At 34.3% G+C, this 18,606-nt stretch overlaps 1 protein-coding gene across 8 annotated transcripts in view; it reads left to right on the top strand.

Moving 5' to 3' along the window:
• The window catches only part of def8 (differentially expressed in FDCP 8 homolog), a 194,001-nt gene extending 193,116 nt beyond the window's left edge, over positions 1 to 885 (top strand). For all 8 annotated transcript variants that reach the window (XM_077248136.1, XM_077248141.1, XM_077248146.1 and 5 more), the window contains one exon: positions 12 to 885. In XM_077248136.1, the coding sequence (XP_077104251.1) occupies positions 12 to 102 (91 nt within the window). In that variant the 3' untranslated portion in view covers positions 103 to 885. The remainder of the gene's footprint in view (positions 1 to 11) is intronic.
• Positions 886 to 18,606: the final 17,721 nt, after the last annotated feature.

The raw sequence follows: 18,606 nt of genomic DNA, 5'->3' as shown, positions 1-18,606 counted from the left end.
ATCTTTCCCAGGGATTGCTACTATGATAACTCGACCACATGTCCACGCTGTGCGAGAAATCTGGAACGCAAAAATGAGCCTGACAAATACAGCCTGAAATAGATGCCTCAAAAAACACTGAAATCTTCAGAGCCAGAACTCTGGCATGTAGGTCTTGTCTCATCTTCTCTGTAATTTATTTGTTCCTGAGGTTTGTACCATGCTCCTGTCGCCTTCTGTATTGTCATAAATTTGATATGATCAGCATAGCAGGAAAACCTAACTGCTTTTAAACTGCTTTTAAAATCAGTTTCCCTCTGTTTTCCCATAAATATGGAATTTTTTGTTACAGTTAGTCAGTTACATGTGTCTTCAGTCCAAACAGAAATTATCCATGTTAAACTTTAACAATGGCATGTTCTTCTGAAGACTATGACTACGATGACTGTTAGATAATTTTGATCTAAAGATTCCTACACAAAAATCTGGGTAGCATGCAAAAATACTACAAGGCAACACTATGTTTTACTTTATATAGTTATATTCCCAGAATATACAGTGGCTTAAAAATGTTGTAGATCATTTTCTAAAATTTATGTTGTGCTCCCATTTTATAAGATCAACATGGTCATGTTCTAATCTATTTATGTATCTGAAGAGAATGACTACTTCAGTTATATCCAAAATGTCATTGGACATTTTGGAAGGTTTGTGTTCAACACACAAACCGTGTCTTTGTGTCTTTTCTTATTTAAGAATATTACAATTACCTGGTGTTAAATCTGCTTAAATGGCAGAATGCTATTTAATTGTCTCTGTAATAACTGTGCAAGAGAACCTGTGATGTGTTATGAAGTCCAATATCTGAGATATCTTTACACAAAGCATGAATAAAATAAATAAAAAGGAACAGTGGCCCATGTTTGTTTGATCTCCAGTTTTGCTTCTTGTAAAGATGACCCCTAGACCTTAATAAGTTGGCTTGGAAAAGCCAACTTACTGATATTGTACTTACACTTATTAAGTTGGCTTGAGAAAGCCAACTTACTGAAATCCTATTTAAACTTCTTCTTCTTCTTCTTCTTCTTCTTCTTCTTCTTCTTCTTCTTCTTCTTCTTCCCAAAATTTTCTGACTCTTAACTCCTTCTAGAGCTTTAACTCTACAAACTCCAAACTCAGGTCAGACCTTCAGACTGTTCTGACTCGAGTTGCTATATCTTTTCAGACTGATGTGACTTTCAGATTTCTTAAAAATTAATATTAAAAATCGTAAAAATCCCATTGACTTTCATTGCAACAGTTCAAATTGAGCCAAGGCTACGCTGGCCCAGTAGTGTACAACACAAAAACTCAAATCTAAACTCCCTGAAGCCCTAGACTCAATTAAACTACCATTCTATATGTACTAATGAACTTATCTATCTATCTATCTATCTATCTATCTATCTATCTATCTATCTATCTGTCACAGTTCTGTCACTATTATCTGTGTCTTTTCTGGGTTTAGTGACAGAGCTGTGACACTCCCGGTTTGTCATGCATTTGTGTTGGTCTGGTTTATTGTGAGCACATGGCTTGTCTGGTATTCATTGTGCCATGTGCTCTCCTGTCAATTGTCTAGCCCCTCCCATCTCGTTTCCTGATAATTGATTAATCTTTCCCACCTGCCTTGTTCGTTACCCTCCTTGTTTGATCCCTATTTAGTCTCCCTGTGTTTGTAGTCCTGTGCTTGTTCGTTATTGATGTTCACCCGTGTTATGAGTAATGACCTGTTTCGTGCCTGTTTTGTTATACCTGGATTTATTTTCTGTCTTAATTAAAATACTCATTCTCTGCATTTGAGTCCTTGCTCTCCTTTCCACAACTATCCCGTGACAGAACGAACAAGCCATCATGAGGACTCAGCAGAGGAAGAAGTCAAAGGAACCACAGGTCCCTCCTTTGTCATGCCCGTTATATGAATGGATAGTGAAATTCAGTGAATTGACCTCTCTTCGGCAACTGGGGACTAAAGTGAGGGACTTTGCCCAGAAATTCACTGCAGCGGCAGAGGGATTGAGACTTAGTGAGGGAGCTCTGAAGGATCTATTTAATTATGCCCTTGATGAGCCCATACCTTTTGGCATTATGAGAGGTTTGGAGAGGTCGACGTTTGAGGAATTCCTAAGACTCCTAGAACGTCACATAGATCCTCCGAATTCGGTGGTCAGGGAGGACCCGACTTCAGGGGTCCCAAGGCCAGTGGTCCAGGAGGACTCGACTTCGGTGGTCCCAAGCCCGGTGGTCCGGGAGCACCCAACTTCGGTGGTCCCAAGCCCGGTGGTCCGGGAGGACCCAACTTCGGTGGTCTCAAGCCCAGTGGTCCGGGAGGACTCAACTTGGGGGGGCTCAAGTCCGCTGGTCCGGGAGGCCCTGATTTCAGTTGCACCAGAGCTGTCCTCTCTCTCAGTCGCGTCTCCAGTGGTAGCTGAGGAGACTGCAGCACCCTCTCGCTCTCGGAGACGGAGGAGGAAGAGATCTTCCGGTCAACCACGAGGCCAGGAGCTTGTTCCGAGGCCCGCAGTCGAGACCCCGAAGCATCCAGTGAGGCCTGCAGCGGGGCCACCCAAGCGCCTCGCCCTGACGGCGCCACCCAAGTGCCTCGCCCTGACGGCGCCACCCAAGTGCCTCGCCCTGACGGCGCCACCCAAGCGTCTCGCCCTGACGGCGCCACCCAAGCGTCTCGCCCTGACGGCGCCACCCAAGCGTCTGGGCCTACCGACGCCACCCAGATGCCTTGCCCTGCCTGCGCCACCCAAGCTCCTTGTTGTGCCAGCGCCGCCCAAGCAGGTCACGTCTGCCGATCCAGAGACCGTTCAAGTCACGTCTGCCGATCCAGAGACCGTTCAAGTCACGTCTGCCGATCCAGAGACCGTTCAAGTCACGTCTGCCGATCCAGAGACCGTTCAAGTCACGTCTGCCGATCCAGAGACCGTTCAAGTCACGTCTGCCGATCCAGAGACCGTTCAAGTCACGTCTGCCGATCCAGAGACCGTTCAAGTCACGTCTGCCGATCCAGAGACCGTTCACGTCACGTCTGCCGATCCAGAGACCGTTCACGTCACGTCTGCCGATCCAGAGACCGTTCACGTCACGTCTGCCGATCCAGAGACCGTTTACGTCACGTCTGCCGATCCAGAGACCGTTTACGTCACGTCTGCCGATCCAGAGACCGTTTACGTCACGTCTGCCGATCCAGAGACCGCTCACGCCGTGTCTGCTGCACAAGAAACTGTTTGCGTTAGGTTTCCAGAGCCGGTGCCTGTCCCTGAGCCGGTGCCTGTCCCTGAGCCGGTGCCTGTCCCTGAGCCGGTGCCTGTCCCTGAGCCGGTGCCTGTCCCTGAGCCGGTGCCTGTCCCTGAGCCGGTGCCTGTCCCTGAGCCGGTGCCTGTCCCTGAGCCGGTGCCTGTCCCTGAGCCGGTGCCTGTCCCTGAGCCGGTGCCTATTCGTTCACCATGGCCGACAGAAGGGGGGTTCCCACCATGGCAGCCCAAAGGGTGGTTTCCACCATGGCCACCTGAATGGTCATCTCCACCATGGCCGCCCGAAGGGTCTACACAGCCTGATCCGCCCTGGGGTCCTGCACAGCCTGATCCGCCCTGGGGTCCTGCACAGCCTGATCCGCCCTGGGGTCCTGCACAGCCTGATCCGCCCTGGGGTCCTGCACAGCCTGATCTGCCCTGGGGTCCTGCACAGCCTGATCCGCCCTGGGGTCCTGCACAGCCTGATCCGCCCTGGGGTCCTGCACAGCCTGATCCGCCCTGGTGTACTGTCCAGCCTGCACCACCCTGGACCTCAGCCAGGACTCCTGACAAGCCTGAGATTACCTGGCTCAACCCTCCCGTCCCTCCCTGGCTCAACCCTCCTGTCCCGGGGGGGTCACGTGATGCAGCTGAGCTAGAGGGACGCGTTCCTGGATGCTCTCCGGAAATGTATTCTTAAAAACACTCTTATCCCTTCAAAGGAGGAAAACTACTCTTTTATTCTGATTCATCTGCCGCGTAATGGATCTAAGATCTAGAAATAAGCAAACTAACTCGACGAGTGTACATACTTCATCGAGTGAAAAGGAAGACCAGCAACAAGAAGCAAGCATTAGCAAGATGGCGCACGGACAAGCACAACCTACCGGGGACAACGCTCTTATTCTTCAAGAGATACGAAATGGGAACCTAGCCCTTTCCAATAAATTGGATACCAAAACGGCAGAGATTAACAAATCCATATCGGGTTTAAAGTCCATGCTTGACAATCTGACATCCCGCGTCACTGAAGCGGAGGATCGCATCGGGGCGGCGGAGGATCATGTCACCGAGTTGGATTCGCGGGTGATCAAGTTGACTAAGGACAATGAATATTTGATGGAGAAAGTTGAGTCACTTGAGAACTACAGCAGACGCAATAATATCCGCGTTCTCAACGTGCGTGAAGGGTGTGAGGGGAGTGACCCGGTCGATTTTTTCGCCGATTGGCTTCCGACTGTATTGGGTCAAGAGCACTTTCCCGAGCCGCTGATAATAGAGCGAGCACATCGGACGCCCGCACCAAGACCATCCGCGGAGGAAAGGCAGAGGGCTGTGTTGATACGTCTGCTGAAATATCAGGACCGGGAGAAGATACTTCGTACGGCAGCAAAATTGTCCAGGGAAAGCAACGGTCCCATATTGTACGAGAATGCGCCGGTTATGTTTTTTCCTGACCTGAGTGCCAACTTGGTGAAGCGCCGAAAGGAATATGATCGGGTAAAGAAAGAGCTGAAGTCCAAAGGTATCCAGTTTGCTTTACTTTATCCCGCTACGTTGAGGGTAACGCTCTCAGATGGGAAAAAGAAAACATTTAAAACGCCAAGAGAAGCAGCAGCATTTGTGAGAGAGAACACTTGAAAATGGAAGAGAAGTATAAACAAATGACCTGACGCACCTTCTTAATCTCAACCATTGTGCAAACTGTAACGTTAAGACACCACAATTTTACGATATTGTTCACCTACTTGAGTGGTTATCTTATTACAGTCAGTTCTATTTTAGAGTGTTTCATATAATATTCTATATTATATAGCGGAGAGCCCCTGGGGGGCAGAATATCTTTAAGTTTAAGTTAGAATAGTTGTTCACGAATACAAGACCTTTCTAGAGGAAGGGAAGTGTGCCACACTTTTTGAAGATGGCGCTAGGGGGTTCTTTTTGTGTTTTTTGGGGTAATTTTCTTTTTTGTTTGGGTGCTCCATTTATTTGTTGCTTACATGTTTACATATGCTCTGTTTATGGTAATATTGTGAGAGGTCGAATGAAGCTCATAAATAAGAAAGAACTTAGTGGATAGAGTATTGAAATTTGTCAGTTTTAATGTTAATGGATTGAATGGGCCGATTAAAAGGAAAAGGGTTTTGGCATATCTTAAAAAGTTAAAAGTAGATTTAGTTTTCCTACAAGAAACTCACCTCGCTGCGCAGGAACACAAAAAATTAAAGAGAGAATGGGTGGGGCAGGTAGTGTCATCCTCATTCAATTCAAGAGCCAGAGGAGTAGCCATCTTAATAAATAAAAATACACCTTTGGAAATACTTGATACTGATATTGACTCCTCAGGACGATATGTTTTTGTTAATTGTAGAATATTCTCAGAACAATGGTCACTCCTAAATTTATATGCACCGAATTATGATGATGAATTGTTCATGCAAAATATGTTTCTAAAGGCTGCGGGGGGGCAACAAAATATACTTATAGGAGGGGATTTTAACTTTTGCTTAGATCCTATAATGGACAAATCGACAAAGACCATTTCAAATTCAAAAGCAGCCAAGACCACTCAAACATATATGAAAGATCTAAATTTAATAGATATCTGGAGCCGGATGCACCCTCAGACTCGGGATTATTCCTTTTATTCATGCCCTCATAAATCCCATACTAGAATTGATTTATTCCTATTATCCACCCAATTATTCCATAGAGTATTAGACTCTGATTATTTATCTAGAACGTTATCGGATCATTCGCCACTGACTTTGTCCATCTTGTTTCCAGATAAACCTAAAACAGCATATAGGTGGCGCCTTAATCCCACTCTTCTACAAAGAACTGAATTTTGCAAATTTATAAGAGACCAGATTAAGTTATTTTGTGAAACAAACTGTGCTTCCTCCCCCGATAGCTTTATCTTATGATACGCTGAAAGCCTATTTGAGAGGGCAAATAATCTCCTATACAAAAGGCCTGAAAAGGCAATATACAGAAGATATTGACAAATTAGAAAAATAAATATTATCCCTAGAAAAAGATTATCAAAGAAATGGTTCTTCTGACACATATCAATCCTTAGTTCAGAAAAAACTCCAATACAATACATTAGACACTTACAAAATTGAAAGAGCCATTTTAAGAACTAGACAGAGGTATTATGAATTGGGAGAGAAAGCACATAAAATATTATCCTGGCAACCAACTGAAGACAGAGGAAAACAATAGAAGTATTAATGCTATTCAAAATGTAACAGGCTCGATCTCATATAGTCCAACAGAAATTAATGATACATTTAAACACTTTTATTCAAATTTGTACAAATCAGAGCTGCCTAAAGATTTGACCCATATAGACAATTTTCTATCTAGAATCGAATTACAAAAAATTAGTGAAGAAGATAAAAAAAATTTGGACCTCCCCTTCACGCAGGCAGAAATAATAAAAGCTCTCAATTCACTTCAGTCTAATAAATCCCCAGGAGAGGATGGTTTCCCACCTGAATTCTATAAGGAATTCAAAGATTTACTCACACCACTGATTATGGATGTAATAAATCTTTCATCTAAGACGCATAGGCTTCCAGAATCATCTACGACTGCTATAATCACAGTTATATTAAAAAAAGATAAAGATCCACTAAAATGCGCCTCTTACAGGCCTATTTCATTACTGAACTCAGATTATAAATTGATCTCTAAAGTGTTAGCAAACAGGCTTAGCCTAGTATTACCAAAAATAATTAATCCAGATCAGAGCGGCTTCATCCAAAAACGACTATCTGCCAATAACTTAAGTAGGTTCTTCAATATAATTCATTTAGCAAAATCAAGGCCGGACCACACAGTGGCTGTGGCGTTAGACGCGGAAAAAAGCCTTTGATTGGCTGGAATGGCCCTACTTATTTAAGGTATTAGCTCAATTTGGTTTTGGAGATACATTCATTAACTGGGTGAGAACCTTATATTATAACCCCAAAGCAAAAATTACTACTAATGGACAAATTTCATCCCCATTTTCATTACATAGATCCAGTAGACAGGGATGCCCGCTGTCTCCGAGTCTGTTTGCCTTAGCCATTGAACCTTTGGCGGAAGCAATTAGAAGGGACCCTGAAATAAAGGGCTTCAAGGTCGGACAGACAACCCATAAAATTAATTTATTAGCTGATGATGTTCTTTTATATTTAACAGACCCTTCTCACTCGATTACAAGATTTATTGGACACCTATAGTATTGTTTCAGGATACAAAATAAACTATGATAAAAGTGAAATAATCCCCTTAACAACATTTAATTATCATGGGTATCAAGGTGCATCCGCATTCAAATGGGCCCTAACTGGAATAAAATATCTTGGTATAGTTGTGGATAATAACTTAAAAAATCTTTATAGGTTGAATTATTGTCCACTACTTAAAAAAATTGAGGAAGATTTACGCAGATGGACTAGTCTCCCCATTACTTTGATCGGGAGAATCAATTGCATTAAAATGAACATTCTACCAAGATTGCAGTATCTTTTCCAATCATTGCCTATTCCATTACCCCAAAACTTTTTCTAAACTCTTAATAAAAATGTAAGACAGTTCATTTGGAGCAACAAGGTACCAAGGATATCTTAGGAGAAGTTAACGTGGGACTATCAGTCAGGGGGACTACAATTACCCAATTTTAGGAAATATTATTTTGCTGCCCAAATGAGGTTTCTTTGGTCTATGTCTGAGAAAGACACAATTCCATCCTGGATTCATATTGCATTTCACTCCTTGAAAGATAACTCCTTTAGCGAATTTGTGTACAAATACAACTACCGAATTTTATCAAGGAAAACTGATAACCCAATTCTGTTACACCTTATTAAACTTTGGTATGATGTACATAAGACCATCGGCAAGGATATAAGACTGTCGCCAAAGTCACCTTTAAAACAAAACGAGCTTATCCCGATGACTGTAAATAACAAGATCCTTGAGGCATGGCATCACAGTGGAATTAATACGTTGGAGGATTGTTATGAGGATGGACTTTTCATGTCCTTTGAACAATTAAGGAGGAAATATAACCTGCCCAGCAATACTTTTTTTTGTTACCTTCAATTGCGATCCTTTTTGAGGAGCACTCTGAACGACAGCATGACTCTGCCCCAGCTCACGGAAATGGAGAAATTGATGCAAGAAAGTGGACAATGTAAGCTTATTTCCAAAGTGTACTCTTTGCTGATATCGGAATGTCCTAAACCTGATCTGTATACGTCTAAGGGGAAGTGGGAATCAGACTTACTTACCACAATTGAAGACCAAGTTTGGTCAGAGTTGTGTAAAGACAGTTTATCTGCCACTATTAATGCACGGTATAGACTTATCCACTATAATCTCCTCCATCAGTTGTATTTAACTCCGGAGAAGATTCATAAGTTCAAACCTGAGCTATCTGATGCATGCTTCCGCTGTACAATAGAGGTGGGCACCTTCCTACACTGTACTTGGTCGTGTGTAAAAGTAAGAGATTTCTGGATTGACTTTTGTAGTGTCTTGACTAAGATTACACAAATTTCATTACCGGTTGACCCAGAGTTTTGTTTGCTGGGGAACTTCATGAAAATTGATAAAATATTAAACAGGTTTCAGAAACATTTTCTGGAGATAGCTCTGGCAGTGGCTAGAAAATGCATTGCTGTCTCATGGAAGTCTGATTCCCCTCTATCTATAACTAGGTGGTATTTAGAAATGAATAGATGTGTGCCATTAGAAAAAATAACATATAGCCTTAGAAAGGGATACAATACTTTTATTAAAATCTGGCGACCCTATCTAGATCATGTGGATAATGTGATATTAGAATGTGACTGACCTCGAAGACATTGTTACATTACATTTCTACTGTAGAATATTGGAGCACCCTTTTGGGGAGGGGGAGGGGGATTGTTTTTCTTTTTCTTTTTCTTATTTTACTTGTTCTTCTGTTTTTGTTTTTGTATACTGAAAAACTGAAAATAAAGTATTCCAAAAAACCCTCCTGTCCCTCCCTGGTCTATGCTTAGGACTTTGTGGCCCGCTAGGCAGGTAGTGACTGGAATGGCTTCCCTCCCTCCCCTCCCTGTCTTGGTGTTTTGATCTGTCTGTCTGGTCCGTTGTTGTGTTCGGGTGCTTTGTATTTTCATGTTCCTGTCTTGTTTTTGGTGTCCCTCCTTGGGAACGCCAGGTGGCGTCCTTTTGAGGGGGGGGGGGGGGGGTAGTGTCACAGTTCTGTCACTATTATCTGTGTCTTTTCTGGGTTTAGTGACAGAGCTGTGACACTCCCGGTTTGTCATGCATTTGTGTTGGTCTGGTTTATTGTGAGCACATGGCTTGTCTGGTATTCATTGTGCCATGTGCTCTCCTGTCAATTGTCTAGCCCCTCCCATCTCGTTTCCTGATAATTGATTAATCTTTCCCACCTGCCTTGTTCGTTACCCTCCTTGTTTGATCCCTATTTAGTCCCTGTGTTTGTAGTCCTGTGCTTGTTCGTTATTGATGTTCACCCGTGTTATGAGTAATGACCTGTTTTGTGTCTGTTTTGTTATACCTGGATTTATTTTCTGTCTTAATTAAAATACTCATTCTCTGCATTTGAGTCCTCGCTCTCCTTTCCACAACTATCCCGTGACACTATCTATCTACCTATCTATCTATCTATCTATCTATCTATCTATCTATCTATCTATCTATCTATCTATCTAACTATCTCTTTCTATCTATCATCTATCTATCTATCTATATATATATATATATATCAAACTATCTATCTCTTTCTATCTATCTATCTAATCCTATTTCTTTCTAACTAATCTATCTATCTTTCTTTCTAACTAATCTTCTTTCTTTCTAACTAATCTATCTTTCTTTCTTTCTTTCTAACTTTCTCTCTTTCTAACTAATCTATCTTTCTTTATTTCGAACTAATCCATCTTTCTTTCTTTCTAACTAATCTCTTTCTTTATTTCTTTCTTACTGATCTATCTTTCTAACTAATCTTTCTTTCTAACTAATCTATCTTTCTTTCTTTATAACTAATCTATCTTCCTTTCTAACTAATCTTTCTTTCTAACTAATCTATCTTTCTTTATAACTAATCTTTCTTTCTTTCTAACTAATCTTTCTTTCTTTACAACTAATCTTTCATTCTTTCTTTCTAACTAATCTATCTATCTTTCTTTCTAACTAATCTTTCTTTCTTTTTCTAACTAATCTATCTATATTTCTTTATTTCTAACTAATCTATCTTTCTTTCTAACTAATCTTTCTTTCTTTCTTTCTAACTAATCTTTCTTTCTAACTAATCTTTCTTTCTTTCTAACTAATCTATCTTTCTTTCTAACTAATCTTTCATTCTTTCTTTCTAACTAATCTCTTTCTAACTAATCTTTCATTCTTTCTTTCTAACTAATCTATCTTTCTTTCTAACTAATCTTTCTTTCTTTCTAACTAATCTTTGTTTCTTTCTTTCTAACTAAGCTTTCTTTCTAACTAATCTTTCTTTCTTTCTTTCTAACTAATCTTTCTTTCTAACTAATCTAATCCGTCTTTCTTTCTAACTAATCCATCTTTCTTTCTTTCTTTCTCTCTAACTAATCTTTCTTTCTTTCTAATTAATCCATCTTTCTTTTTTTCTTTCTAACTAATCTATCTTTCTTTCTAACTAATTTATCTTTCTAACTAATCTTTCTTTCTTTCTAACTAATCTTTCTTTCTTTCTAATTAATCTTTCCTTTCTTTCTAACTAATCTATGTTTCTTTCTAACTAATCTTTCTTTCTTTTTCTAACTAATCTATCTATATTTCTTTATTTCTAACTAATCTATCTTTCTTTCTAACTAATCTATCTATCTTTCTTTCTAACTAATCTTTCTTTATTTATTTCTAACTAATCTATCTTTCTTTCTAACTAATCTTTCTTTCTAACTAATCTTTCATTCTTTCTTTCTAACTAATCTATCTATCTTTCTTTATTTCGAACTAATCCATCTTTCTTTCTTTCTAACCTATCTTTCTTTCTTTGTAACTAATCTCTTTCTTTCTTTCCTTCTTACTGATCTATCTTTCTTTCTAACTAATCTTTCTTTCTAACTAATCTATCTTTCTTTCTTTATAACTAATCTATCTTCCTTTCTAACTAATCTTTCTTTCTAACTAATCTATCTTTCTTTCTTTATAACTAATCTATCTTCCTTTCTAACTAATCTTTCTTTCTAACTAATCTATCTTTCTTTATAACTAATCTTTCTTTCTTTCTAACTAATCTTTCTTTCTTTATAACTAATCTTTCATTCTTTCTTTCTAACTAATCTATCTATCTTTCTTTCTAACTAATCTTTCTTTCTTTTTCTAACTAATCTATCTATATTTCTTTATTTCTAACTAATCTATCTTTCTTTCTAACTAATCTTTCATTCTTTCTTTCTAACTAATCTCTTTCATTCTAACTAATCTCTTTCTTTCTAACTAATCTTTCATTCTTTCTTTCTAACTAATCTATCTTTCTTTCTAACTAATCTTTCTTTCTTTCTTTCTAACTAAGCTTTCTTTCTAACTAATCTAATCCTTCTTTCTTTCTAACTAATCCATCTTTCTTTCTTTCTTTCTCTCTAACTGATCTATCTATCTTTCTTTCTAACTAATCTTTCTTTCTTTATTTCTAACTAATCTATCTTTCTTTCTAACTAATCTTTCTTTCTAACTAATCTTTCATTCTTTCTTTCTAACTAATCTATCTATCTTTCTTTATTTCGAACTAATCCATCTTTCTTTCTTTATAACCTATCTTTCTTTCTTTCTAACTAAACTCTTTCTTTCTTTCTTTCTTACTGATCTATCTTTCTTTCTAACTAATCTTTCTTTCTAACTAATCTATCTTTCTTTCTTTATAACTAATCTATCTTCCTTTCTAACTAATCTTTCTTTCTTTCTAACTAATCTATCTTTCTTTATAACTAATCTTTCTTTCTTTCTAACTAATCTTTCTTTCTTTATAACTAATCTTTCTTTCTTTCTTTCTAACTAATCTATCTATCTTTCTTTCTAACTAATCTTTCTTTCTTTTTCTAACTAATCTATCTATATTTCTTTATTTCTAACTAATCTATCTTTCTTTCTAACTAATCTTTCTTTCTAACTAATCTTTCTTTCTTTCTAACTAATCTATCTTTCTTTCTAACTAATCTTTCATTCTTTCTTTCTAACTAATCTCTTTCATTCTAACTAATCTCTTTCTTTCTAACTAATCTTTCAGTCTTTCTTTCTAACTAATCTATCTTTCTTTCTAACTAATCTTTCTTTCTTTCTTTCTTTCTAACTAAGCTTTCTTTCTAACTAATCTTTCTTTCTTTATTTCTAACTAATCTTTCTTTCTAACTAATCTAATCCTTCTTTCTATCTAACTAATCCATCTTTCTTTCTTTCTTTCTCTCTAACTAATCTTTCTTTCTTTCTAACTTATCTATCTTGCTTTCTTTCTAATTAATCCATCTTTCTTTCATTCTTTCTTTCTAACTAATCTATCTTTCTTTCTAACTAATCTTTCTTTCTTTCTTTCTAACTAATCTTTGTTTCTTTCTTTCTAACTAAGCTTTCTTTCTAACTAATCTTTCTTTCTTTCTTTCTAACTAATCTTTCTTTCTAACTAATCTAATCCTTCTTTCTTTCTAACTAATCCATCTTTCTTTCTTTCTTTCTCTCTAACTAATCTTTCTTTCTTTCTAACTAATCTATCTTTCTTTCTTTCTAATTAATCCATCTTTCTTTTTTTCTTTCTTTCTAACTAATCTATCTTTCTTTCTAACTAATTTATCTTTCTTTCTAACTAATCTTTCTTTCTTTCTAACTAATCTTTCTTTCTTTCTAATTAATCTTTCCTTTCTTTCTAACTAATCTATGTTTCTTTCTAACTAATCTTTCTTTCTTTTTCTAACTAATCTATCTATATTTCTTTATTTCTAACTAATCTATCTTTCTTTCTAACTAATCTATCTATCTTTCTTTCTAACTAATCTTTCTTTCTTTATTTCTAACTAATCTATCTTTCTTTCTAACTAATCTTTCTTTCTAACTAATCTTTCATTCTTTCTTTCTAACTAATCTATCTATCTTTCTTTATTTCGAACTAATACATCTTTCTTTCTTTCTAACCTATCTTTCTTTCTTTCTAACTAATCTCTTTCTTTCTTTCCTTCTTACTGATCTATCTTTCTTTCTAACTAATCTTTCTTTCTAACTAATCTATCTTTCTTTCTTTATAACTAATCTATCTTCCTTTCTAACTAATCTTTCTTTCTTTCTAACTAATCTTTCTTTCTTTATAACTAATCTTTCATTCTTTCTTTCTAACTTATCTATCTTTCTTTCTAACTAATCTTTCTTTCTTTTTCTAACTAATCTATCTATATTTCTTTATTTCTAACTAATCTATCTTTCTTTCTAACTAATCTTTTTTTCTTTATTACTAACTAATCTATCTTTCTTTCTAACTAATCTTTCTTTCTAACTAATCTTTCTTTCTTTCTAACTAATCTATCTTTCTTTCTAACTAATCTTTCATTCTTTCTTTCTAACTAATATCTTTCATTCTAACTAATCTCTTTCTTTCTAACTAATCTTTCATTCTTTCTTTCTAACTAATCTATCTTTCTTTCTAACTAATCTTTCTTTCTTTCTTTCTAACTAAGCTTTCTTTCTAACTAATCTTTCTTTCTTTCTTTCTAACTAATCTAATCCTTCTTTCTTTCTAACTAATCCATCTTTCTTTCTTTCTTTCTCTCTAACTAATCTATCTATCTTTCTTTCTAACTAATCTTTCTTTCTTTATTTCTAACTAATCTATCTTTCTTTCTAACTAATCTTTCTTTCTAACTAATCTTTCATTCTTTCTTTCTAACTAATCTATCTATCTTTCTTTATTTCGAACTAATCCATCTTTCTTTCTTTCTAACCTATCTTTCTTTCTTTCTAACTAATCTCTTTCTTTCTTTCTTTCTTTCTTACTGATCTATCTTTCTTTCTAACTAATCTTTCTTTCTAACTAATCTATCTTTCTTTCTTTATAACTAATCTATCTTCCTTTCTAACTAATCTTTCTTTCTTTCTAACTAATCTATCTTTCTTTATAACTAATCTTTCTTTCTTTCTAACTAATCTTTCTTTCTTTATAACTAATCTTTCATTCTTTCTTTATAACTAATCTATCTATCTTTCTTTCTAACTAATCTTTCTTTCTTTTTCTAACTAATCTATCTATATTTCTTTATTTCTAACTAATCTATCTTTCTTTCTAACTAATCTTTCTTTCTTTATTACTAACTAATCTATCTTTCTTTCTAACTAATCTTTCTTTCTAACTAATCTTTCTTTCTTTCTAACTAATCTATCTTTCTTTCTAACTAATCTTTCATTCTTTCTTTCTAACTAATCTCTTTCATTCTAACTAATCTCTTTCTTTCTAACTAATCTTTCATTCTTTCTAACTAATCTATCTTTCTTTCTAACTAATCTTTCTTTCTTTCTTTCTAACTAAGCTTTCTTTCTAACTAATCTTTCTTTCTTTCTTTCTAACTAATCTTTCTTTCTAAGTAATCTGATCCTTCTTTCTTTCTAACTAATCCATCTTTCTTTCTTTCTCTCTAACTAATCTTTCTTTCTTTCTAACTAATCTATCTTTCTTTCTTTCTAATTAATCCATCTTTCTTTTTTTCTTTCTTTCTAACTAATCTTTCTTTCTTTCTAATTAATCTTTCCTTTCTTTCTAACTAATCTATCTTTCTTTCTAACTAATCTTTCTTTCTTTTTCTAACTAATCTATCTATATTTCTTTATTTCTAACTAATCTATCTTTCTTTCTAACTAATCTATCTTTCTTTGTAACTAATCTTTCTTTCTTTATTTCTAACTAATCTTTCTTTCTTTCTAACTAATCTATCTTTCTTTCTAACTAATCTTTCTTTCTTTATTTCTAACTAATCTTTCTTTCTTTCTAACTAATCAATCTTTCTTTCTAACTTATCTTTCATTCTTTCTTTCTAACTAATCCATCTTTCTTTCTTTCTCTCTAACTAATCTTTCTTTCTTTCTAACTAATCTATCTTGCTTTCTTTCTAATTAATCCATCTTTCTTTCTTTCTAACCTATCTTTCTTTCTTTCTAACTAATCTCTTTCTTTCTTTCTTACTGATCTATCTTTCTTTCTAACTAATCTTTCTTTCTTTCTACCTAATCTATCTTTCTTTCTTTCTAACTACTCTGTCTTTCTAACTAATTTTTCTTTCTTTCTAACTAATCTATCTTTCTTTCTTTCTAACTACTCTATCTTTTTTCTTTCTAACTAATCTATCTTCCTTTCTAACTAATCTATCTTTCTTTCTTTCTAACTAATCTATCTTCCTTTCTAACTAATCTTTCTTTCTTTCTAACTAATCTTTCTTTCTTTCTTTATAACTAATCTTTCATTCTTTCTTTCTAACTAATCTATCTATCTTTCTTTCTAACTAATCTTTCTTTCTTTTTCTAACTAATCTATCTATATTTCTTTATTTCTAACTAATCTATCTTTCTTTCTAACTAATCTTTCTTTCTTTATTACTAACTAATCTATCTTTCTTTCTAACTAATCTTTCTTTCTAACTAATCTTTCTTTCTTTCTAACTAATCTATCTTTCTTTCTAACTAATCTTTCATTCTTTCTTTCTAACTAATCTCTTTCATTCTAACTAATCTCTTTCTTTCTAACTAATCTTTCATTCTTTCTTTCTAACTAATCTATCTTTCTTTCTAACTAATCTTTCTTTCTTTCTTTCTAACTAAGCTTTCTTTCTAACTAATCTTTCTTTCTTTCTTTCTAACTAATCTTTCTTTCTAACTAATCTGATCCTTCTTTCTTTCTAACTAATCCATCTTTCTTTCTTTCTCTCTAACTAATCTTTCTTTCTTTCTAACTAATCTATCTTGCTTTCTTTCTAATTAATCCATCTTTCTTTCTTTCTAACTAATCTATCTTTCTTTCTTTCTAACTAATTTATCTTTCTTTCTAACTAATCTTTCTTTCTTTCTAACTAATCTTTCTTTCTTTCTAATTAATCTTTCCTTTCTTTCTAACTAATCTATCTTTCTTTCTAACTAATCTTTCTTTCTTTTTCTAACTAATCTATCTATATTTCTTTATTTCTAACTAATCTATCTTTCTTTCTAACTAATCTATCTTTCTTTCTAACTAATCTTTCTTTCTTTATTTCTAACTAATCTTTCTTTCTTTCTAACTAATCTTTCATTCTTTCTTTCTAACTAATCTATCTTTCTTTCTAACTAATCCATCTTTCATTCTTTCTCTCTAACTAATCTTTCTTTCTTTCTAACTAATCTATCTTGCTTTCTTTCTAATTAATCCATCTTTCTTTCTTTCTAACCTATCTTTCTTTCTTTCTAACTAATCTCTTTCTTTCTTTCTTACTGATCTATCTTTCTTTCTAACTAATCTTTCTTTCTTTCTAACTAATATATCTTTCTTTCTTTCTAACTACTCTTTCTTTCTTTCTAACTAATTTTTCTTTCTTTCTAACTAATCTATCTTTCTTTCTTTCTAACTACTCTATCTTTTTTCTTTCTAACTAATGTATCTTCCTTTCTAACTAATCTATCTTTCTTTCTTTCTAACTAATCTATCTTCGTTTCTAACTAATCTATCTTTCTTTCTAACTAATCTTTCTTTCTAATTAATCTTTCCTTCTTTCTAACTAATCTATCTATCTTTCTTTCTAACTAATCTTTCTTTCTTTTTCTAACTAATCTATCTATATTTCTTTATTTCTAACTAATCTATCTTTCTTTCTAACTAATCTATCTATATTTCTTTATTTCTAACTAATCTATCTTTCTTTCTAACTAATCTTTCATTCTTTCTTTCCAACTAATCTTTCTTTCTTTTTCTAACTAATCTATCTATCTTTCTTTATTTCTAACTAATCTATCTTTCTTTCTAACTAATCTTTCTTTCTTTATTTCTAACTAATCTATCTTTCTTTCTAACTAATCTTTCTTTCTTTATTTCTAACTAATCTATCTTTCTTTCTAACTAATCTTTCTTTCTTTCTAACTAATCTTTCTTTCTTTCTTTCTTTGTAACTAATCTTTCTTTCTTTGTAACTAATCTTTCTTTCTTTCTAACGTTTCTTTCTTTCTTTCATTCTAACTAATCTTTCTTTCTATCTAATCTAATCCTTCTTTCTTTCTAACTAATCCATCTTTCTTTCTTTCTAACCTATCTTTCTTTCTAACTAATCTCTTTCTTGCTTTCTTTCTTACTGATCTATCTTTCTTTCTAACTAATCTTTCTTTCTTTCTAACTAACTAATCTATCTTTCTTTCTTTCTTTCTAACTAATCTATCTTCCTTTCTAACTAAGCTTTCTTTCTTTCTAACTAATCTATCTTTCTTTATAACTAATCTTTCTTTCATTCTAACTAATCTTTCTTTCTTTCTTACTGATCTATCTTTCTTTGTAACTAATCTTTCTTTCTTTTTAACTAATCTATCTTTCTTTCTTTCTAACTAATCTATCTTCCTTTCTAACTAATCTCTTTCTTTCTTTCTTACTGATCTATCTCTCTTTCTAACTAATCTTTCTTTCTTTCTAACTAATCTATCTTCCTTTCTAACTAATCTATCTTTCTTTCTAACTAATCTTTCTTTCTTTCTAACTAATCTTTCTTTTTTTCTAACTAATCTTTCTTTCTTTCTAACTAATCTTTCTTTCTTTCTAAATAATATATCTTTCTTTCTTTCTAACTAATCTATCTTTCTTTCTAACTAATCTTTCTTTCTTTCTAATTAATCTTTCATTCTTTATTTCTAACTAATCTATCTATCTCTTTCTAACTAATCTTTCTTTCTTTTTCTAACTAATCTATCTATATTTCTTTCTTTCTAACTAATCTATCTTTCTTTCTAACTAATCTTTCTTTATTTATTTCTAACTAATCTTTCTTTCTTTCTATCTAATCTAATCCTTCTTTCTTTCTAACTAATCCATCTTTCATTCTTTCTTTGTAACTAATCTTTCTTTCTATCTAATCTAATCCTTCTTTCTTTCTAACTAATCCATCTTTCTTTCTTTCTAACCTATCTTGCTTTCTTCTAACTAATCTCTTTCTTTCTTTCTTTCTTACTGATCTATCTTTCTTTCTAACTAATCTTTCTTTCTTTCTAACTAATCTTTCTTTCTTTCTAACTAATCTTTCTTTCTTTCTAATTAATCTTTCATTCTTTCTTTCTAACTAATCTATCTATCTTTCTTTCTAACTAATCTTTCTTTCTTTTTCTAACT

Source organism: Siphateles boraxobius, unplaced genomic scaffold (genome assembly GCF_051911475.1).
Source record: "Siphateles boraxobius isolate OS27281-9 unplaced genomic scaffold, OSU_SipBor_1 30, whole genome shotgun sequence".
Lineage (NCBI taxonomy): Eukaryota > Metazoa > Chordata > Actinopteri > Cypriniformes > Leuciscidae > Siphateles > Siphateles boraxobius.
This window is presented reverse-complemented; position numbering and strand designations above follow the sequence as displayed.